The following is a 22,955-nucleotide window of genomic DNA, read 5'->3' as shown; positions in this document are numbered from 1 at the left end:
CTGTGGAATGGAGAAAAACCAGGGTATTTCAGGATGCCTTGATTTGAAGCCTGCCTGGTTCCAAAATACCCCATTTTGCTCTTATTGGTAGGCAGCATGGGTATAGATCTCCACACACATGAGTTCCAAGAGGGGACAGTCATATCTATACACTTTGTGACTGCCCGTCTCAAAGGTTCAGGGCCAGTGCCTACTTAGGCAAGAGGATGGAAAGTTGAAGAGACTGGAGGAAGCAGCAACATCCCCCTTTCCTGGGCGTTTCTGGAGGCCTTTTGGGCAACATTGCCATCTGTTGGGCCAGCTCTGGCTAATGCAGCTGGGAGGTCAGATAGCATCGCAACTTCATCCGTTACTTTGGGACCACGTGAGGTGATCTTGGGACTAAATAGCTGGCAGTGAAGGAATTTTAAAAGGGCACCGTTTTACATTTATTGAGTGGTTATTTTGTCACTTAATCCTCACCACAACCTTATAAGTTCAGTATGATTTATATTCTCTTTAATGAACAAACTTAGGCACAGAGAGTCTGAGTAATTTACTTGTCTGAGACAGAGCTGGGGGTTAAGCTTAGGCAATGTGGTTCCAGACTCTGTGCCACCTACCCTCTGCCACTTTGATTAGGTCTAGACATCTATTTAACACAGACTGATGACTGTCTCCATGTTCTAGGCCCTGTGCCGATGCTGGGAATACTGCCCAGTCCACTGGATCTCAGCATAGTCCATTGCTCAGTGTCCTGCTATATTAGATGTCATGTAATACATGTATTCTAGTATTCAGCTCCAGGGGTAAATTTCATCAGTAGAAATTTGTGTACATTTTTCTATAATAAGAACTACATAATTTACACGTTTCTCTTATTGCTTTGGCCACCAGGAAGCTCAGATCCAAATCAGAGCAAAGATACTAGAGTTTTGGTTTAGCATTTCAGTTTTCTGAATTTTTCCTCCCAGCCTAGATTATTTTTTATTTTGGCTGCATCAATTCTACTGCACAAATGTCTTTTATTTTAAAATACCTTAAATCCTTTTTAGAAGGCGGCTGCGTGGAAATGACAAAGTGAGATCTTTACTGCATATTCTTAGGTTCTTACTGGGAAAGGTAGACCTATATATCCCTCTTATCCTATTCCTATAGCACTGCCACTTATAAAACCTCTTGAGCAGCAGCTATGACTATTCTCAGTCCCTGGAGATTTGTAGGAGCTTCTGAAAAATCACATCCATATAGAAAAAAAAAAGTTTCCTTAAATCATGGCTTCAAATTTGGTGCCAGATGCACATTTGTGGAATCGGTGGCCAGTCAGACTCTCACCTGAGCAGTTAATAAAATCTATTACCCCTTGATGGATTTTTTTCTGCAAGCGAGAATTGACCTGTCGTCTTTGTAATTTATGAGATGGCTAGGAAACACCAAACACCATCATGACTTGGGCCACATTAGGAGGAGAAAGAAAGAAAGAAAAAGGAAAAAAATCCACCACTAAGTCTTACCAGGCGTGGAAAGGGTTGGACTGCTGGGGTCATTTTATTTGATTGATTGGAATTAGAGTGGATCTTATTAACATTTTAATAAAGAGAATCTTTTTGCACTGGGCTGGAAGTGTTTGCCAGTCCCCGGTGCAATTCCATTCTCTGCAAAAGTGGAATCGGCTGGCGTTGCCCAGTGTGATTTGTGTGGCTGGGCCCCAACAGTCCAAAAAAGCAAACGGGCTGCCACCTCCGAGGGGCTTGTTCTGTGCGAGGTGCTCGCCCTGTATCTGCCATGCAAAACGAGGGAGCTTTATGAAGGAATCCGTCTTGTAAAGCCATTGGTCCTGGTCATCAGCCTCTACCCAATGCTTTCGTGATGCTGCCGCTGATCTATTTGGGAAGTTGGCTGGCTGGTGAGGCAGAGCCTCTCCTCAAAGCCTGGCTCCCACGGAAAATATGCTCAGTGCAGCCAAGTCCATGAATGAAAACGCCGCCGGGCGCTTCTAGTCGGGCAAGATGCAGCCGAGAACTCCGCTCCTTCTGTGCGTTCTCCTGTCCCAGGTAGGGAAGAGGGGCTGTGGGGTGCACCCCGTGCCCCGTTTCTGCATTCGGATCGCCTGGCGCGGGCAGGGCGAGGGGGCTTTCGGGGGTCGGGAGACTCTGGGGCGCGGCGGCGAAAAAAGCCTGGGGCTCGAAGGGAGGTCATTCACCGCCCAGGAGATCCTAGGGGGGCCCTGGTTTCTCACTCCGGGTTTCGTGTGTGTGTGTGTGTGTATGTGTGTGTGTGTGTACGTTTGTGGGAGGAGGCGAGAGCTCCCGAGTCCTTTTTTTTTTTTTTTTTGCAAGCAGGGGCGACATTCTCGCCTACATCAAGTCGGGTAACTTTAATTCGTCTCCTCCTGAGGCTCATGCATTGGAGAAAGACTCAGTTGGAGGCGACTCCAAGGAGTCGTGGTTTCCCCCAGCGCAGCGCCGAGCGGGGAAGCGCGGCTCGGGTCCGGATTGCGGGCTGCCGGGCTGGAGATGCCGGCCTGGCATTGCCGACTTCCCGGGGCGCCCGGGCCCCCTCGCCCAGCCCCGCGGCGCTCGGGAAGGCGCCTCACGCCAGCCTAGCGCTGCAGCCCGGCTGCTGCTGTCGCTCAAAGGCGCCGGCTCTGGCCGCGCCCGCATCGGGGTTCTTTTCCTTCCCGACCTCTGGGTGGGAGCGCGTCTCCCCCCCACCCCCGTCACCCCTCCCCGCCAGGACGCAGGCCCCAGCCCCCCGCGCCCCCTTTGTCCAGCCAGCTGGAGCTCCGGCTCTGAGCCCCGACTGCCGCCTCTGCTGTCTTCCCCGGGCGGGCGCGGAGCTCAGAGAAAAGTTCAAGCCTTGCCCACCAGGGCTGCAGCTGCCTGTTAACCCTCAGAGCGCTGAGGCATAAGGGAAGGGCCGGTGACCCCGGAGAGGGTGGGGGGTGGGGTGCGATGGAGACTTGGTTCTTGGGCAACCACCTCTGTATCTCGAAGATCTCGGGAAGTTTGTGTGCAGGAAAGCAGTACTCCGAGGAGGCCAGACCAGAGGTGCTGGCAGCCGAGGGGCACGCCCAGCCCAGCTCTGGGGCCTGTAGGTTCTGAGAGCACTGCGACCCAGTCCCCCAAGGCCTCCCGTGAAGCCTATGGGACTCCGGATGAGGTGGCAGCTTACAAGTGGGTGGGTAAGATCAAGGCAGGGCCAGAGAGGAGCGAAGGAGACAGGGAGTGCCTTTGGGTGCTAGGAATGGGTGTTGAGTTCCTGGCCAAGACTCCTGAGTGCCAGGGGAACAGGCACACGTGTGAGTGCCTGGGTGAGGGGGGGCTTGGTGAGGCAGCTAGGATCCCAGGCAAGGGCTGGCTGGGATGTGGGGATACACTGCAGCCTTCTAAGGGAGGCCACTGCTAGATCAATGTTGGAGTTAGAATTTGGAAATGGGCCAGTGTCCCAGGAGCGCTGTGACCATGGAAATGATGTAAAGTGGGGGTTACTGAGTGGATGTTAGTGCCTGGGGGCAGGGTAAGGTGCCGGGCTGTTGAGCCCCTCCCCTACTTAGGATTTCTGTCTTCCCTGGATACACAGCCCCCATTCAGGACTGCGCAGTTACACTCCTCTAACACCAGGGCTTTGCTGGCTGATTCTCTTGGGGGTCCCTGCAACCTTAAGTCGTGCCACAAATTCTGTGTCTGTCCGTGAACCAGTTTTCCAGACTTTCTGGAGTCTGACTGTCTCTGAGGCTGTATGTATGTATATATATCCCCATTTTGAAGGGTGGTTCAGAATGTGCCTCTGATTCAGACAGATCCTCTCTGCCATACGCTGGTGTTACCACCCTGGGCAAGTTGTTTAGTATCTCTGAGCTTTCTGATTCCCCACTGTAAAATAATCTTATCACCTTCCTGGGATTGCCAGGCAGATTAATTGCATTCAACAGGATGTCCTAGGTAATGCATTTACCATGAGGCCTGGCACACTGGGAACCGTTAGTGTCTGGGAGCACTTCCCACAGCCTTTCCCCAGGACTTTATAGTCCTTTTCTCTCTCAGCATGCTTGGACCTCAGATAAGATTCCAGGGCTTGCCCAAAGTTATTCCTCCCTTTGAGCAAGGCAGACCACATGGCAGCACCCAGCAATCCCTGTGCACTAGGGGCTTCTCACATGATACCTTTCGTAAAGCAACTGGTGTGTCTTCTCTTGCTGGGCCCAGATGGCACAGGTGGGTCTGAAGGCTGTCAGCTCACTCAGTTCCGTAGCATGGGGAAGCAGAGGTTTTACCAGGAATTGAATTGCCTGTTCTCTGAGGCTTATTTCTCTCTTAGATTGTTGTGCATAATCAGAGCGAATGTCCACATTAGGACACTAATTGATATACTGGTTGCAATAGCACCTTGCAGAGAAATCATTTTGGTGCAATTCACTTAATCGGCAAGAGATTCAAGTGCACAGCTCTGTGTGCCATAGGGAAAAGTAGGGAAAGTCTTGGAGGCTTTGAGTCAACAAGCAAAAACAAAACTTTCTCAAGGCAGAGAAAAAACAGAAGAAAGGGAAAAACAATGTAATAAAGCAAATTAGTCACTTGGTCCTAAGTGGTGTTCAGGCAAGCATGTATGTGTTTTTCCATTGCAGTTGTAATACTCTGGGTCCGGCTTTGGAAGCCATCAATCTCTGTACGGTTATTGGCTGGTTGCTGTTTTAGACATTTTGGAAGGGGGAAGAATTCTAGGCAACAATGGCTGGAAGCTGGCAAAGTCAAGGAAAAGTCACCTCTCTTCTCCCCTGGGGTGTTTTGGGAAGGGCGGTCCCGGAAGTGGCCTGTGGCATTTAGTTATGATAAATAATGAATGTGGAACAGATCAAGGAGCCCTGACATAGAAATTACACTGTAAGTATGATTCCCACCCCCCACCCCCATCTGGGTATCACTTACAACTAGCCAAAAGTTCTAACAATGAATGAGTAATCCCCCAAGAATTAGAATTTTAGGGAGTGGTTCAGGTTTGGAGAGCAGTCACTTGGGAGTGACCAAAAATGTTCCACAGAATCCTGAGATGTTGATTTAAAATGGGGAGTTCTTCTTTGGAGTCAGAATCTTGATTTTTCAGGATTTTAAATGAGAATCAGTGTTTTCTGAAACATCGTTTATTATATGCTCAGGGAAGTGTTTATTTGCAGAACCGTTCTGATAAGGAGACAAGACTATGGGAGTGGCAGAGAGCACCCCCTGCCCTGGGATGGCTTCAACATGTGACAGCCCGTAAGATTTCAAAAGCACTGGGGAAACAGAGACATAAGTTGTGAAAAGAATCAAAGTGGTAGAGTTCACATGTCTGAACAAAATTTTTAGCAAGTCCCCAAAGAGATTTAATAAACTGCAAGGCTGAATATGTGATCTGGAGTTTATGTAATGCCACAGTGTATATTAAAAGCCCAACAGTCATCTTAGCTAATCTCTTCTGCTCTGCCTCCCTCCCTTCTCTCCTTTTCTATCTTTAGCCCTTGGGTTTTCCATTAAATAAAACCTATTTCCTTCTGGAAGTATCTCCTATGTGTTACAGTGGAATTGCCCAGCAAACCAATGTACCCAGTAACTGCAGCATATGAAGTACCAGCATTTGCATGTGTGCACTGAATCTCAGTTTGAGGTTCACTGTTTAGGTAAAAGTGCATCTAGGTTCTTGAGACTATCCTTCTTTCTTTCCCTCCTTTCAAAAAGACAGTTGTTCGGAGAGTCCAGTTAATTTCTCTTAGGTGGAAGGGAAGGAAAATGACAAACCATGGGTTCAGTGACAGTCACATCATCGACATAGCCATAGTACTTCCTACTTCTTTGTGTCTGTGTATGTCCATCTCTGTGTGTTTTGATCTTATTTTAATACCTGTTGAAAAATTTCTCCAGAAGAGGGCTCCATTCACAGCATTACAAAATTCTGAATCTACAGCTTATATATTTTAAAGAACTTCAGTGTAGTAGCTCTGTCAAAACCCAACTATTCTCCTTATTCCCAATTATTTGCTACAAGTTTCCCCAGTGAGAAGTCCTGCCATTTTGCACGGAGTATCTTTCCTCCTTTATTCCCTACTGTAGTTGGTTCTTTTCTGTGTTATTCTGCAACTATGTATCCCCTCTGAGTAATAGAGCAGGGAACGTTTGAAAGACCTTTGTAGACAATGCCATATGAAATGTGGGGAAGTTCTGAAATTTCCTGGCATTTGATTTTGTTTGGACCTGGTTTTACTCTTTAGGCAGCCAAAAGGCAGGCACAGCTCGCCTGTGAAAGGAGATAATCTTCCCCATTAGGTAACTACCCAGAAGAATGACTCATGAGCCAGATTCGCACACCCTCCAGCATCAGTTGAAAAGGAGAGGGAAATATGTCTGTCATCCAATTACAATCATCAGTTGGGCAGAATCAAATCAAGTAACCAGTGGTTTTGGCATTGTTTCCACTTAGCTGTGGGCAAGACGCCCACGTGCCTGAGAGAATCTGACCCTCTTGAATGATGCTGCCAATACAATGCCCTGCAGCCTGTCTCCTCTGTAGCTACCTAGGGATCCCAGGCCTGACTCCACCTCCCTGAGCAGACAGCGCAATTGATTATGGGCTGGACTGTAGGATCCCCTTCATTAGGCAGTAAGTAGTGGCTTTATGCTAGGGTTAGGGGAGAAAGCAATTTCTTTCTCTACTGAGAGAAGCAGCTAAGGGCAGGCTAAGGAGGAAAAGAAATGACATTTCAAACTTGAAACACATACTGAGGGCTCATGTTAGTGAATGGGTCACTCTTTGGCTTAGCAGGTTGAACCTTGAGATATCTGCTTGGTGGTGCTAAAGCTCATCCATCCCAATTCTATAACTCTGGCTGCTGGGCAAAAGGTGCAAAGTAGCAGCCACAGGCTAAATGTAGCCCATGGATGTATCTTGTTTGACCAGATGTTTTGAGAAGTGGGAAATTGTAAATTAAAAAAAAATCCAGGTTTCTTGCATTTCTTAAAATGTCATAAGGTCAGGCAGTCCTAGAGCTTCATTCCCACTTGGCCACATTTCACTAGAGCAGAGTTACTACTGCCCCCTTTAAGAAGGACATGCCTCTGTAATTTGCCACAGTCCCTACCAGTCCCCACTACTCATCCAGCCAGTTGTACTCACTTATCTTTACCCACTTGCCCCGTAGCCATTTGTGTTGGGAACTTCCGCTTTCACAAATTTTGAGGCTTAATCAAATTGATATAGTCAAGTTTTTAGTGATAGGCTACTTGAAAAGGAAGGGACAAGCCTCTTTCTGATCACTATGATTGAACTAGATTGAGACTTGCTTTGGAAGAACATGGTGAAGGGGATCCACACCTCCATCCTGAGAACATTACCACCGTCAGTGTCATTGGGTGACTAGGGGTACCCAGAGCACCGGGACACCCAGATCATTGTTCCATGAGTAATAGTTACACCCAGAGAAATGACACACTGCAGCTTTGAGTAAAACCGATGTGGGTACACCAGAGTGTTGGTACACCCAAAACCTTGCAGTCAAGGGACTCTGGGAGTCCTGGATAATAGGTAGTCCCCAGTGCACTGTACCAAGTGTTATACCAAGAGCATCAGTACCCTTGGAATACGGTGGCAGTCTGAGCATTGTCATTCCCACAGTGTTGCTCACCCGCAATGTGAGTATCATCAAAACCTCACAGTAACTTCTTGTACTCAGCCCTGCAGGGGACTCTCAGAGCACTGAGTTAGCTTTCAGAGTATTTATAACTTCAGGGTAATGTTAGCTCCGTAGCTTTGTTGCCTAGAGTACTTTTATACACGGGACATTGTCACCTCTACCACCTACTGGAATTTGTGTAATGTTCTTATAACTGCTTTTAACAGTTAACACCCAACGTAGTCTTCACATAGTGTTAATGCTAGAATTAATGTCCTCTGCCTCCATAAATCCTCGATTAATCTGTCCATCCATCCCCTACAAATAGGTGGGCCTCCGATAACTTGTTTTCCATAGCCTCAGATTCCAAAGATCAGGGTAAATATAATTACACACACATACCAAAAAAAAAAAAAAAAAGTGTTTTTCCTCTGTCACTTGCCAACAGAAGTCAAATTCCTGAAAATTAGCATTAGCAATAGGCACGTTTTGACATGTCATGTCTCTTTTCAAAGGCCCCAGCGTCACCCAATCTGTTATAGAAGCACAAAGCCCCTGTGTCTCCCAGCTGAGTGTAGGCTGGGCTGGGGTGGAGGGCAGCAGCTGCTCAGCTGAGAGCAGCCCTGCCACATGCCTGGGCAGGGCCAGGAAATGAGCTCAGCCTCTGGAGGAGCCTGGGGACCCTGCAAGGAATGTGGCAGCCTCCATCTCTGCCTTATGCGGCCTCCAGGCCAAAGTCTCTTTCCTCTGGCGGTGGCAGGGAACTGCTTTTCCATGTGCTGTACAAGATGGTGCCTGCAAATGCTCGAAGCTTGAGCTTCTGTGGTCATCTCCCTGTCAACTGATGTAGGGCCTGCAGAAGGTGGCTGGACCCTGGCAGCAGAACCCGGAGCTGTCTCAGGCCACACAGGCTCTGCCTTCAACTGCCATAAGCTGCTGGGCATCTGGGATCATCTAACTCAGGGGTTGTAAACTGTGGCCTATGGGCCAATTCTTGCCTGCCGCCTGTTTTTATAAATAGTTTTATTTATAAAACTATTAGCCATGCCCACTCATTTATATAACTATCTGTGGCTGAGTTTGTGCTGTAACAACAGGATTGACACCATATGGCCCATAAAGCCTAAAATATTTACTATTTGACCCTTTACAAAAAAAGTTTGCTGACTCCTGCTCCGACTCAGAATTATAGCCAGAGGGGCTGCAGGAAATCTTCCCAAAGGGCAGGGAGGCATTAGGGATTCAGTCCTTAGGGGCTGTCCTTCCTAAACCCCAAGCACTCAAGTAACTTAACTTCAGGGAGATTTACCTGGGGTTAAGTGGACTCAGTCAATATCTGTGTTGTCCACGGAGGACCTACTATGTGCTCAGGTTACAGCTACTAGTGAGGCCGACCCAGTCTCTGCTCTCTTGGGGTTAAGATCTTGAGAGAGCCCCTGGCAGGGGAGATCCCTGTCAATTCAGAAATAACTCAAAATAGAGGCAACTGCTATGATGGAAGAAAATGCAGTTGTGTGAGGCATGCTGTCCGGTGTGTTTTGCTCATCTGTGCCTGTCTTTCTCCCTCACTAAAATATAAGCTCCACTAGAGCACATACTACTGTCTGATCAGTTTGCTTCTGCATCTCCAGGGCCTAGAACAGTGCTGGTGTGCAGCCGGCCTTCAGCAAACATAAATGAATGCATGAATGAATGAATGAATGAATGAATATAAGGAAGGCATTAGGTTCAGATGAAGAACCTGGGAGGCTTCCTTCATAGCCTGATGCTTGAGCCACCGTCTGGAGGAGTAGTGAGGCTTACAGACAAGGGAACAGCAGAAGGTGTAGGCAGGGAAAAGCATTCCAGGCGGAAGGCACAGCCTGGGGGAAGTCTCTGTGCAGGAAGAAATACTGCATAGCCGAAAGAGGATGATTTCAGGAGCTGCCGAGTAGGGCCAGAGCCCCTGGGGCTTTGGCAGCCACCACAGGGATGTTGGTGTTTGTCCTGGAGCATTGGGCAGCCATTGAAAGTAACAAGGGGACGGTGTAGTGTGACAAGGTCAGATTTTCATTTTGAAAAGGTCACCCTGGCTGCAGTGTAGCAGATGGATTGACGCTGGGTACGAGCGGAAGGGAGAAGCCAGTCCAGGCCTGAGATCATGGGAGTGGCAGTGCAAGCGAGGGAAATAGATGTACCACTCCTCAGAGCATCCAAGAGACATTAAGGGCAGAACCTGGCAGGGCTGTGTAGCTGGGTTCGGAGATGGCAGAGCAAGGGCCAGGGAGCGGTTAAGGAGAAGGCTTGAGTTCTGACTCTTTCAATTGGCAGCTTCCTGCCAATTGCCCAAACAAGGAACCCAGGTGTTTGACATTATAAACAGGGTCTGAGGGCCGTTGTTTCCATGGGGGTGTTAGCCAGGCTGCAGTAATGCTGCTCAGGAGAGGCGTCCCAGGCCCCAGTTACACTAATGCCCACAGATCCAATCTGTGCTCACATCTGGGATGGGCACTATGGGGGCTTTGAAATGCCCTTGCCTAGAGAGACTGATGTGTAGCCTCTGTAATTAACCAATCTCTGAGGCTTTTCATGCAAAAGATATTTGGGAGAAACATTGCCAAGCCCTTTAATCGTTTCTTGAACATTCAATCAGCAGTACTAGAAATATTTCTTACATGAAGCAAATAATGATCTACTACTTTCAGCAATCACTTTGCGAATGTTAACAAGTCTTCATTTCAGCATGTTGGATGTGGCCTTGGTGACTCTTACATTTCCAGGTGGAGTAGCAGAATCTTCAGCGGGGTGCCAGGGAGTGGTATGTTGGTATTTGTATAACAGCTGGCTTCTCTTAAAAAAAAGTGGCACAGTGGCACTCTATCCTCAGAAGGGGGGATGCAAGGTGTCTGCCTTTATTGAGGCACTTAGGGAATTCATAGGTAAACAAGATGGACATAGGACATGTTCTCACGGGGCTTGCCATCTGCCAGGGGGCAGCCATTAAGAAACAAGAAAATATATTTTGTGGGGCATCTGGGTGGCTCAGTCAGTCAAGTGTCCGCCTTTGGCTCAGGTCATGATCCCAGGACCCTGGGATGGAGTCCCACATTGGGCTCCCTGCTCAGCGGGGAACCTGCTTCTCCCTCTCCCTCTGCGCACCCCGCCTCATGCTCTCTCTCTCTCTCTCTCAAATAAATAAATAAATAAAAATCTTTTTTAAAAAAAGAAACAAGAAAATAAATAGCTGAAATAACACGAACTTGGTAATTGTTACCATAGGAAACCACAGGGACTAACACAGCATTGAAGGGGAGATTGCTTTGCCTTCCCTCCCATTCTTTCACCTTTCCCGTCCTCCCCGCACCCCTTCTATCCATCTTTTCTTCTTTCTTCCCATAATTACTAAAATCTACCCAATGCCAAGAATGGTGCTAGCTTGGAATTCAGAGATGAATACATACCTGGTCCCGAATAGGGAACGTGCTGGAGGTGAATCGGGGCCTATGGTCTCCCAGGACTCAGAGGAGCAAACGTCTCAGATTGCTTAGGAGAGTTAGGGAGACTTCTGAGGTTTTAAGAAGTGAGTTTGAGGGCACCTGGGTGGCTCAGACGGTTAAGCGTCTGCCTTCGGCTCAGGTCATGATCCCAGGGTCCTGGGATCGAGTCCCACATCGGGCTCCCTGCTCCTTGGGAGCCTGCTTCTCCCTCTGCTTCTCTCTCGTGCACGCTCTCTCTCTCTCTCTCTGTCTCATGAATAAATAAATAAAATCTTTAAAAAAAAAAAAAAAAGTGAGTTTGAATCCTGGCCATTTGCATGCTGCGTTTCCTCTTCTGTTTCCTCCTGTGTCTGAACAAGGAGAGAGAACACCTATATCAGCCCAGCAGGGTTTTAGTTAAATAAGCGTATGCTTGTGACTTCATCCATGATTGGCAGATGCTGGGTGCTAAAGGAATGTTGGTTGTATTAACTTCCACACGCTCTGCTCCAAGGGAACTTGTAGCTTGCAGGTACCATGGGGCCTCGGCCTTGATCATCTAACTAACTCAGAGGGGAGAAAATGCTTGTGTATTTAAAATGCATAGACATTAAAAAAAAAAAATGAAGTTTGCTCTCTGGGGAAGGATTTGCCAATTCCCATATTGGTAGCTCCCCAAAGATCCTTCCCCTGGGGATTTCATGCCTCATAAAATCATTTGATCTGGTGGGATCTTATCTTCTAGATGTATCTTCTTAGCAGCTGTTTCCCCAGACGCTTTATCAGGGCAGCATGTGTGGGGGTGTACCTGTTAGTACTATGAGCACTTATGATTATTATTTAAAATATATCAAAATACCTGTAGTAAATATACTGTACAATTTATTGCTATGTGCCAGTTGCATATATTATGTCAAATCTGTACTGCAACACTTAGGACAGCTATTCTTATCCTCATTTTATACAATGGAAAGAAGTTCAGAGTGGTTGAGTTATTTGCCTAAGGCCACACAGCCACTGAGAACTGGGACCAGGGATTGAACCCATGCATTTTTTTTTTTTTTGGTATTTTTTTTATTATTATGTTATGTTAATCACCATACATTACATCATTAGTTTTTGATGTAGTGTTCCATGATTCATTGTTTGAGAATAACACCCAGTGCTCCATGCAGAACGTGCCCTCTTTAATACCCATCACCAGGCTAACCCGTCCTCCCACCCCCCTCCCCTCTAGAACCCTCAGTTTGTTTTTCAGTCCATCTCTCTCATGGTTCATCTCCCCCATGCATTTCTGATTCCTGTGCGTGTGCATTTTCCTCCATATTTCACTCATGTATAAAAGCTTCCTTCCTCATCCCCTCAAATGATGTAGGAATTTTCTCCTTTGACTATTTTGTTTTCTGGCTCTCCTGGAGTCAAAATGGCTGCATGTAGTAACCCCATTTTTGAATTCTTGCTGTCTAAAAGTGGGCCTGGGACCTGGGTCTCCTGTCTGGCTTAATGGTTGCAACCTGGGTTAGCCCAGGGTTATTTATGTTGTCACTGAGTCCTTGTTTTTGACCAGGGGCAAACAACCCAGCAAGAATGGGCCCACCATTTCAGTTTCACCCAGCAACAATGGCCACCTTACTAGGAGTAGCCACACAGGACTCAGCTCGGGTGTGGCGCCTCTGCAGCTTCCAGCCCAGGTAAATTCTCTAGAGGTAAATTTGCTGGCAGTTTCCTGCCTGCTGCTAAGCTCTAAGGCTGGATGGCATTCCTCCCCAGGAGTGCCAAGGAGCTCCAGTGTATCCTGAGTGCTACTGTCTACAATAATGTTTTCCCTAGTCCATAGGAAATGAGAAATATACAGCCTGTAGCTATACTGAGACAAACCCATCTATTGGGCATTGCAACGGAACTGAATCTAACCTCAAGTGTAGTTCTGTTTTACCAAAAGAGTTTTCTTTTTTCCCCCTTTTTAATTCAGTTTAAGTGCCTTTAGGCAGGCTAACCATTGATTCCATGAACTTTTGCTGAATGACTATTATGTGCCTGGCACTGTCTTACACACTGGCAACAGAACAGGGAGCACTCACAGAGCCCTTGTGCAGGTGGATGTACATATTCCCCCCTTGGACCTAGTCCTTACCAGTCCGCATGGTGGCCTTGCATTTCTGCCTCTCTCAGGACGTTTGGATCTGTGCACTCCAATCTGTACATTTCATGTTTAAGTCATTCGTTTAACAAATATTAACTGATCAACCACCGTATCTCAAGCATGATGCTTTACACTGGGTGAGCAGCAATGATTAAGAAAGACAAGTTTGCCTGCCCTCATGGAGCCTATGTTCTAATGGGGGAGAAAGACAGTAAACAGCAAAAATAAGTCAATACAATCATTTTGGATAGTGATGGTGCTGTAAAACAGTTAAAATGGGATAAGCAGTTGTTCTGAGTTTATCCGCAGCCCTCTCTTGGGATAGAAAGTTCATCGTTCTGATGCAATGACCTTTCTACTTTTTAGGGATGAAATGTCCTATTGTTTGTAAAAAGTTAATTAACTAACTGCCTATCTTTTTCGTCTTCTATTTATCACGGTAAATATAGTGGTAAAGTGTTGTTGGCAAAACTTTGTCCATTCTCTGTTTTTTGTTTTTCTTGAAATTTTGCTTTTGGGAATCTAAAAATATGGCAACCAAAGATTTAAGCTACAGGTATGTAATCTTTTTTCTGTAAAGAATAAATATATGTCTGTAGGATAAATATATGTCTCTTTTGCAGTTACTCAACACTATCAGTGTAGCATAAAAACAGCCACACACAAAATGTGAACAAATGGGCTGGGCTCTGTTCCAATAAAACTTTGTTTAGAAAAACAGGCAGAGCTGGATTTGGCCCTCGGGCTGTAGTTAGCCAACTTCTGATCAAAACCATTAGCCACCTCACCAGTTGGTCAAATTGGGAGAGGGTCAAGGCCAGGGAGAGAAACCAGACATTTTCTTTGGCCTGTTGTTACCATGAGGATGTAATACTTCTTTAGGAAGATAGTACCATGGGATTATTCCATGTTAACTTGGATCAAAGTAAAGATTAACTAAGGAACACAATTCTCAGACAACCACTAAAATATATAATAATTTGGCTTTTGTAGTAATTATCTGGACTACAATTTTTAAGACTTCCTCACCACCCAAAGGTGTATTATTGTTAAACACTGTATCTTAGGTTGCATTCCTCCAAACAGTGATGGGGATATAGGCTTGGATGCAGCGAGCTAATCTGAGAGATGATTCTAAGACACAGAAGTGAGGAATAAGAAAGAAGGAAAGCCAACAAAGAGCATGTCATTGAGCTGGTTACTGTCATGGGCAGCTGGGGCTCATTACTGCTGGGGCCCCTCAGAAGAATTGTGTAAAACTTGCTTCAGAAGAGTCCCTTTGCTGGATAGGAGGCTGGGGTGTATATCCACTATGCCCATCTTCCATTGATCGAGGGTGACCCCTAGCACCATTAATTTCTCTGTGCTTCCCTGATGAGCCTTTGTGGCTCTGGGGGAGCAACCATGGTTTTGGAAAAGTCCTGAGCAGAATAATAGAGAGGCATGACAGGTGCTTGGACTGGCCGTCTATGCCCAGAGTAGGGCATGAGTTTATAACAGATACCAGTTGCCTCCGTCATATGTTACTGGAAACTTTCTCAGTAGAGCTTATGTTAAAGGAAAGGGTTATTTTTTTTTTAACCCACTGAGTTTGGTTTAGCACCCACCTGCAGATACTCTCTTTCCCACTAGATGGTACCAGTATGCCAAAGCCCTGGAATGCTGCCGTTGGGCATCATCTTTGACATGGATATATTCCCACTACTTATAAACAAGGAATAAACACGTTGAGGTTGGAGGAACAGAGTATGGGTGTTTGGGGGACATAAGATGGGAGAAAAGTGGAGGTTGTCTAAACAGTTACCTTCGTTCAGTTCTTCACCATCAAATCTTACTACCCATTGAGTGCTCAACACTCTTCTCAGCATTGGGAATACAGATATAAGCAATGTACACAAAGCCCCTAACCTGGTGAGCTTCTGTACTAGTTGGGGGGAGAGACATTAAAAAACAAACAGGCAGATACATGATGTGTGTCACGTGGTGAGTTCTGTGGAAAGCACAGTCCTTCTGATATCTATCTGCCTGTCTTGTCAGCTTGTAGGGTGACAGATTATTTCCATCTGTTTCTTAAACCCCATTCTGCCACTCAACAACCTCTTGTGATTATGCTTATATGGTTTATTTTCACCATGAGACTGTGAGTATGTGGAAGGCAGAAGTCCTGCTTGGCAGATGGGTGTTGACCAGCTGGAACCCACTGTAGCCCACCTCAACGAATGGCTCATTGGTTTGATTTCATTTGTCGGGAATCATTCTGAATTGTTACTGTTGTTGACACACAATAGAGTTGCATTTTACTCAGGGGTTAGATTATAAAGTCCAGGTTTAAGGCAAACACAGAGCTGTCATTGACCTTGAAATATCTCAAGTTGCCCATTAAATTGCAATGTGTGTGGTTTTGCATATGCATCCCTGTACTGTGGTCAGTATGTAACGATGTATAATATGTGACGTCATGTACAGTGCATAATCAAGAATATGGGCAAGATATAATTTTACAGAATTTAATTGCAGTATTTCAGTTGTTCCTTTCCCTTCTCTTTTTGGTGGAAGAGCTAGACTTCCATTAGTTAAACGTGCATGTGATAAGACTTTACTGTATTCGTTCTGGTTTCTTAATCATATGATCCCCACCAGGCTGTGTACCGGGGAGGGCGAGAGCTGTGTTCTCTGTGCTCTGTTTGTCTTTGGGTTCCCACTACCAGCCACATGCTTTGGGGCAAGGGAACAGCATACAAGTAATAATAGTGCCAGTAGCAGTAATGGAGATGAACATTTAAGTAGTGTTTACTATGAGCTAGGCCCTGTGTGAGTGCTTTAGATGTATTAATTAGCACTTTTAATCCTCCTAAAGACTCTACCATGTATCTACTGTGATTTTAATTCCATTTCACAGATGGGGAAATTCCAGGAGAACTGGATTAAAGGTCACACAGCTTTTGAGCTCTGGCGCTGGGATTCAAACTTGAGCAGTTTCAAAGGCGATGTTGTATGATTCCTTGAAATGGAAAGAATTGTCCAGAACAAGCAAATCCATAGACACAGAAAGCAGAGTATTTGTTGCCTAGGGCCCCAGGTGGGAGCAGCAGGGCATGGAGGGACTGCTAATGGGCATGGGATTTCTTCTGGGGAGTGATGGAAATGTTCTGGAATGAGACAGTGATGTGGTGGCACAACTGTGTGAATATACTAAAAACCACAGAATTGTATACTTTAACAGGGTGAAACTTACAGTATGTGGCTTTTGTCTCAATAGTGCCGTTATTCAATAGAAAAGCAAAACTCAGGCAGTCCAACCTCAGGGCTCTTGTGTGGCCATCCCTGAGCTTTCCTACAGGCGCTCACCAAGTGCTAGTGGCATTCTACTCTCTTTACTTACATTAACCCTACTATTCCTCAAAAGGGCCCTATCATCCAACCTCCTTTCAGAGATCAGAAAACCGAGGCAGACATATACCGAGGAACTTGGGGCTGGCAAGTGACCCAGGCAGTTCTGGACCTGAAGCATACTGGTTTTCACACATTTTATTAATTAAAATCAACCCTAGTCAACCAGAGCTACAGGTAACTCGGCTTACCAGAAATGAAGCAATGGTTCTTCACTTTTGTTTTGCAGATTTGCAAAGTGCATTAAGATCCTTCTTTTCTCACCAGTTATTATTCCCCTCTGTGCCCCGGTGGGCCTGGTGTAGGGTACTGGCACTAAGACCCGGAGACTATAGGGTCTTAGTGTGTGTTAGAAGGTGTGTTAGTGTGGCTGACTTCTAAAAGTAAGAATAAGTGGTCAGGAACTGGGAGAGAGGGAAGAGGACAAGGGGGAGAGAACTAATTGATATGCTAATTGTCATTGTACTCAAGTTGATACCAGATTGCTGAAAGGATTCATCGAAATTAACAAGAATGTTTGGCACCCCTTGGCGGTTCAGATGAAGACTTCATGGCCTGGCAATGAAAAGATGTCTGAGGTCTAGGGCAGGGGAAGGAGCTCTTTGCTCTTACACTTGGCACTCAGCACCTCCAAATCGAGGCCCTCACCCCCACCAAAAACACTCCCCCTTCAGCACCTGCTTCCCCCACCAGACATCTTTTGATTCCCAAACTCTGTAAACATGAGATTTATTCCTCTCTGCCTTCACTCTCGTGTTGATGATTTGTATTTGTCTTTTGTGTTTAAAATGCAGAGTGATGAAGCCATTAGCCAAGCACAGTACAACAGGAAAGGGCAGCAGGGCTTGCCTCTGGATCCAGCCCAGGATGCCTGTTTGTGGTACTGGAGGGTGAGGATTTATAAAGACACAGCAGAGGGACTATAAATATCTTCCGGGTCTCCAGTCTGGAAGAGCAGCTGTGACTTGAGTTGGGACAGGAGCTGGGATTGAAAGTGTTCTGGCTGAGATCTGGCTTCCCAGGTGGCTGGCCTCGGTGGCAGAGAGTGCTGGGCCACCTAGATTCTTAAAGCCTTCCCAGGTAGCAACAGGTGATTACACAAAACCACACAGGTGTATGATTTTCCAGTGTGTTTTGCAAAATGTATTCTGAAGAGGTACTGGTTCCTTGAGATGTTAATAAGCGTCCTGGAAAAAACAGGTTGCATTAGCTAATATTTTGGGAAACCCTGGACTTACCCACAGAAATGAAGCAGGTTGTGTTTTGTTTTTCACAATTGAATGTCTCTGAGACTTTATTGTGCATTTGAGTTTCAAAGAGGGACTGCCCCATGCTGCATTTCCAATGCTCTTCTTAAATTCCCAGGGGTAAGGGAACTCTTGCATAGAGTATGTCATGAGATAGTGATGCACAGGGTAAATGTGGGAACAAGCTGTGGACTCTGGAGTCTCAGAGTTTGGGCCTTCACCATCAGGACCAGCAGTGTCAGCATCACTTGGGAGCTTGTTAGAAAGGCAATTATCCACTCAGCACCAACTGAATCAGAGCTTCTGGGGTGGACCCAGCTATCCCTGTCTTCACACACCTGCCTTCTAGGGGGTTCTGTTGCTCCCTCCAGTTTGAAACCTGCTGCTCCAGTGGGCTGTGGGGAAAGAGAGATCTTTCTGATGTTGTTCTGGGTGAAGGAGGGAAACATGTGTCTGGGGCAGGAAATATGCTCCCCTGAAGAAAGTAGAGATGACAGAGTACAGACAAGAGAGGTACAGAAGTGGAGGCCAAAGGTTCTGCTCTATCCCATTATGGCCGTAAGTATTTACTTCTGGGAGACCCTGAGCTGTGTTCACAGGATGCCTTCAGTGACAGCTGTGGTCTACACAGGCAGACCGGAAGACCTGGGGTGATGACGAAAGAAGTATCTGGGAAGTCTGTGTAGGGGAGGCAAACCTCATCTTAGGTTTTTATCTGAGACTCTTTAAGGAAAAGGAAGATTAACAAGGGAAAAGCCAGCAGCTTATTAATATGTATACCTCGTGTGTACATGGTAGATAACCAGGGAAAAAATGAGAAACTCTCAAAAGTGGCTTAGAGCTCCAGTTTAAATACCATCTTAGGCTAAAGACAAGAGAGAGAAAGGTGTGGGGAAGCCAGTTGTGAGGGGTAATGGGGTTGAAAACAAGAATGAGTTTTGTTATGCAGGTTTAAGTCAGTGCCTTCTCCATTGGTAAGGATCTGAAGTTGTCTGTACGGAATAATATCTGTCCTTCTTGGTAGAGGGGAGGAGGGACACCTTTATGAATTCAGGTCTTGTTTTTAGGCAAATAGGAAGAGGGTAGTGAGGTTTTCTTGTACCTCCTTCTTCTCAGTTGCCTTCAGCTTAAAATAATCCTTATGACACAGTGGCAGGTTTAGGGTGGCATATTCTATCTTTCATCTGACTTAGCAGCCACCCCTTTGATTTTATATGTATGTGTGATTGGTATGTAGTGTATGTGTATGTATGTACATATAATGCATACACATATACACATGTACCACACACATATACACACAGGTATACATATATAGTACATGCACACCCATGTAACAGATACACATATGTATACACACATATATAACATATACATATAAATACATTTATATGTTCTGTATATACATATGATACCTACCAAGCCCTGGTCACAGTTGGCACCTACTAAATTCTAGGCTCTATTCTTTGAATTAAGGTTTCTAAGGTGACCCATACAGATGCAGAGGCTGCAGTTGCTTAACTTGTAGAGATTATAGATCCAAGGGGAGAATGACAGACAATGACATTGCTGGGTGTTTGCGAAGAGCTAGGTCTATAGCCATTGGGTTTTTTTTTTTTTTTTTTTAAGATTTTATTTATTTATTTGACAGAGAGACAGTGAGAGAGGGAACACAAGCAGGGGGAGTGGGAGAGGGAGAAGCAGGCTTCCAGCTGAGCAGGGAGCCCGATGCGGGGCTCGATCCCAGGACTCTGGGATCACGACCTGAGCCGAAGGCAGACGCTTAACGACTGAGCCACCCAGGCGCCCTATAGCCATTGGGTTTTGAATCCCATCCAGAATAATTCTTTGTGTGCCATTATGAATCTTTGCTGATCTTTCTGATATTGCCCATGATTCTTACTTGTGAAATACAGGCTAAACTGGTGGTTCTCAAATGGGGGCAGTTGTGCCTCCCAGGGGACATATGGTAATGTCTAGAGACATATTTGCTTGTCACAACTGGGGGAGAAGGAACTATTGGCATTTGGTAGGTAGAGGCCAGGGATGCTGTTCAACATCCTACAGTACACAGGACAGCCCCCACCACAAAGAATTATCCCAACCCAAATGTCAGTAGTGTGAGTGTGAGGGAACCAGGTCTAAGTGTAGAGCTTCATGCTCACCCAGCACACAGGAATGACTGTCTCTACCCCATCCCATTCTAGAAGCCACAATCCAAAGTTGGCTCTGTGAAAACTGGTAGCAAGTTACTATCCATGTATAATTTTTCAGAAGGTAAAACCATGACTCTCTGGTGAATATAAACATTAATTCATTAATTTATGAGGAAACCAATAAGATGCTATGATGGTTTCAAAGGACATTTAAGAAGCTAGGGTATTTCTGAGCAATTTGACAAAGAAATATTAGGATGAGATTGCTGAGTTAGGAAAAAAAAAAAACAGTTAATGTGCAACATGCCTAAATCTCGGGGTTATCTGTTCCACTAGACAAATTATTTTTGCTTCTACAGGACAAAAATCGACAAGTAACTGGTAAGTTCACTGAGTCTGGGGACTTCCTTCAAGAGCAAACAACAAGATGAACTATGAACATGCACCTAGACATCTACTGGTGACCTTTGTCCCTGAGTGATATTCAAAGGATTTCCATCAATCATTATGGCCAGTTTACAAGCTTTGGATAATGTTTTTCTGATTCCTTAAACATGATTTTTAATTTACTAGTGCTGCCTGACCTGACATAGTCTGTGAAATATGGGGCAAAGAAATGGAAGAGTCAGTTGAGGTCTAGGAGGTGGTGGGAGGAGAGATTCTGTAGGTCCAGTTGATTGTGTAGATGGCATCTGTTAACTGCCTTCAGTTAAGCATGTGCTGTGCTACATGCTTTCATTCAACCCTGTTAGGTGGGACTGAGCATCGTCCACATCTACCGATGAGGAAACTGAGTCAGAGGGAGAGTCAGAATGTCAGTAGCAGACAAATGCAGAGTAAGGAGAAAATGGTGTGGGATCAAGACCAAAAGGGGGAGAAATAGAGAAGGAAGGGGGAGTGTTACAAGCTGGAGGGAAGCATGAGTTCAATTTGAGGCAGAGGTACTCATAGCATATTCAGGGGGAAACAAGGAGGCTGTTCTGGGTGACAGTAAATGTGAACACAGTGTGAAATTGGATCAGTGCTACAGGGCTGGCAGATATTAATAGTATCAGTGTTATTTTAGCCAAAGGATCTCACTACTGCTGCAGGGCAGTAACCCATGGTGGTTAGGAGCCCAGGCCTTGGGGGAAGCTGGAATTGGTTTGGACCTCAGCTCTGGAGGTCTGTGTGGCCATGGGCAAGTGGCTTAACATCTCTGTGCCTCAGTTATCAGGTCTATGAAGTAAGGGCCATGATGCCTACCTGATAGGGCTGGCATGGGAATTCAAGACAACCCTGGAAAATCTTGGTTGAGCAAATGATAAGCCTTTGGGAAATGGCAGTTGGTTCTTTGAGGAGGTGAATAGACAGGATTTAGCAAATGATGGTTGTTAGTCATTTGTCTGTAAGTGTCATAGTCTCAGTCTGAGTTCCCCCAAAAGCAGATTCTAAAGGATTTGAGTGCAGTTGTTTCACCTGGGAGGTGTTCCAGGGAAAACTGTAGGGGGGTGAGGAAATGAAGCAAGGAAGGGAGGGCAGCCATGTGGAGTGTCTGCTCTTCAGCTAGTTGATACTGTGGCTGTTTGGACCTTAATTCTCCTGGGGACCCTTGGGAGCCAGTGCAGAACACATCAGAGTTATCCCACCTGAGGGACACGGGAGCTCCAGACTCTATGCCACAAATCTGGGTGGGCATTGTTTTGGGGCTGTTCCAGGTGGCATTGATTTTGAGCCCTACTGGACTTCTGGGTATGGACTCTGGTCCCAGAGAAAGCCATCAGCAAAGAGGTGTGGAGTTTTTCAGCTGGAAATGGGGCCAGCCTTTTAATGGAAAGGCCAGAGGGATATGGGCTTGGGAGGTGGGAAGTCCTCAGCACCTGCTGTAGTCAGTATCCAAAGGCATAAAAACGGTGATGCCGTTTGGGCCAGGAATCTACATCTGAGAAGTTAAAGAAACAGGGCTAGGTATAAAAAATGATACACAGAAATACTTCTCTGCATTATATGTGATAGCCCGAATTGAGGACAGTAATAATAGTCAACATGTATTGAGTGTTTGCCATGTGCCTGGCTCTCCTAAGTGCTCAACAAATGAGCTAAATTCTAGGAAATGGCAACTGGCTAAGTGACTCAATGGAATATTACACAGGCATTGAAGAGAGGGCATTATGAAAACAACAATGGCATGGAGAAATCGCCTAAGTGAGAAATGATACAGAACAGGAGATTCTGTGTGGAGTGGGATTCCTACTAAGCAAAAAAAGCCTCTATATATGGGAAAGGAGGTGACACCTGAAAGGAAATTTGTCAAAATCCTAACTGTGGTTTTGTTTGTGTAATGGGTTTGTGAGTGATTTCTCTCCCTCTAGTTTATAAATCTCCATTGATGTGGTGTATTACATTTACAATGAAAAAATACAGTAAATATGAAAACGTGAAAAGGAAAAAAAAACTTGTAAAAAATAGGTTGTGGAGATCCAGCAGAGGTTTCAAAGAAGGGAATGAAAAATGATATTTCAGAAAAATTAACCTGTGGGTGGTGTGGAAATGGATTGGATTGGGGAAGACCCAAGGTAAGAAGTTCAGCTTGTGAGCAAATAAAGGTCACAGGGAGTGTGGAGAGGAAAGAGCCAATTTTAGGGTTTGGTGGCTAATGGGATGATGGGGAAGAAAGGGAAAAATGCCAGAAATGATCCCAACATTTTACTTTAAGAGTGCTTTAACAATGATTCTGAGTGATACAGGGATTACTCTGACATTATTTCCCCCGTCTATAGTTGCATTGCATGGTGTGTGGTAATCATTTTGAGTATATCTCACTATTAAAACATAATGCAATTTCTTTTTTTTAACATGTTATTTATTTGGGAGAGTGAGAGAGAGAGAGAAGGAGCAGGGAGAGGGGCAGAGGGAGAAGGAGACTGAGCTGGAAGCCCAAAAACATAATGCAGTTTCATCTAA

General features: G+C 45.7%; 1 protein-coding gene across 3 annotated transcripts in view; it reads left to right on the top strand.

Annotated features, from left to right (window-relative positions):
* Window positions 1–22,955, top strand: part of CDH13 (cadherin 13) — a 1,287,326-nt gene that overhangs the window by 338,974 nt on the left and 925,397 nt on the right. The window contains exon 1 of one of the 3 annotated variants that reach the window (XM_081807356.1): window positions 1,781–2,033. The exons of the other annotated variants lie outside the window; for them this stretch is intronic. Coding sequence (XP_081663482.1) covers window positions 1,989–2,033 — 45 coding nt within the window. The 5' untranslated portion in view covers window positions 1,781–1,988. Of the gene's footprint in view, window positions 1–1,780; window positions 2,034–22,955 lie in introns of those variants that run through there. 3 annotated transcript variants of the gene reach the window in all.

This window comes from Leptonychotes weddellii, chromosome 16, assembly GCF_054177405.1.
Source record: "Leptonychotes weddellii isolate Sample4059 chromosome 16, ASM5417740v2, whole genome shotgun sequence".
In the NCBI taxonomy this organism is placed as follows: Eukaryota; Metazoa; Chordata; class Mammalia; order Carnivora; family Phocidae; genus Leptonychotes; species Leptonychotes weddellii.
This window is presented reverse-complemented; position numbering and strand designations above follow the sequence as displayed.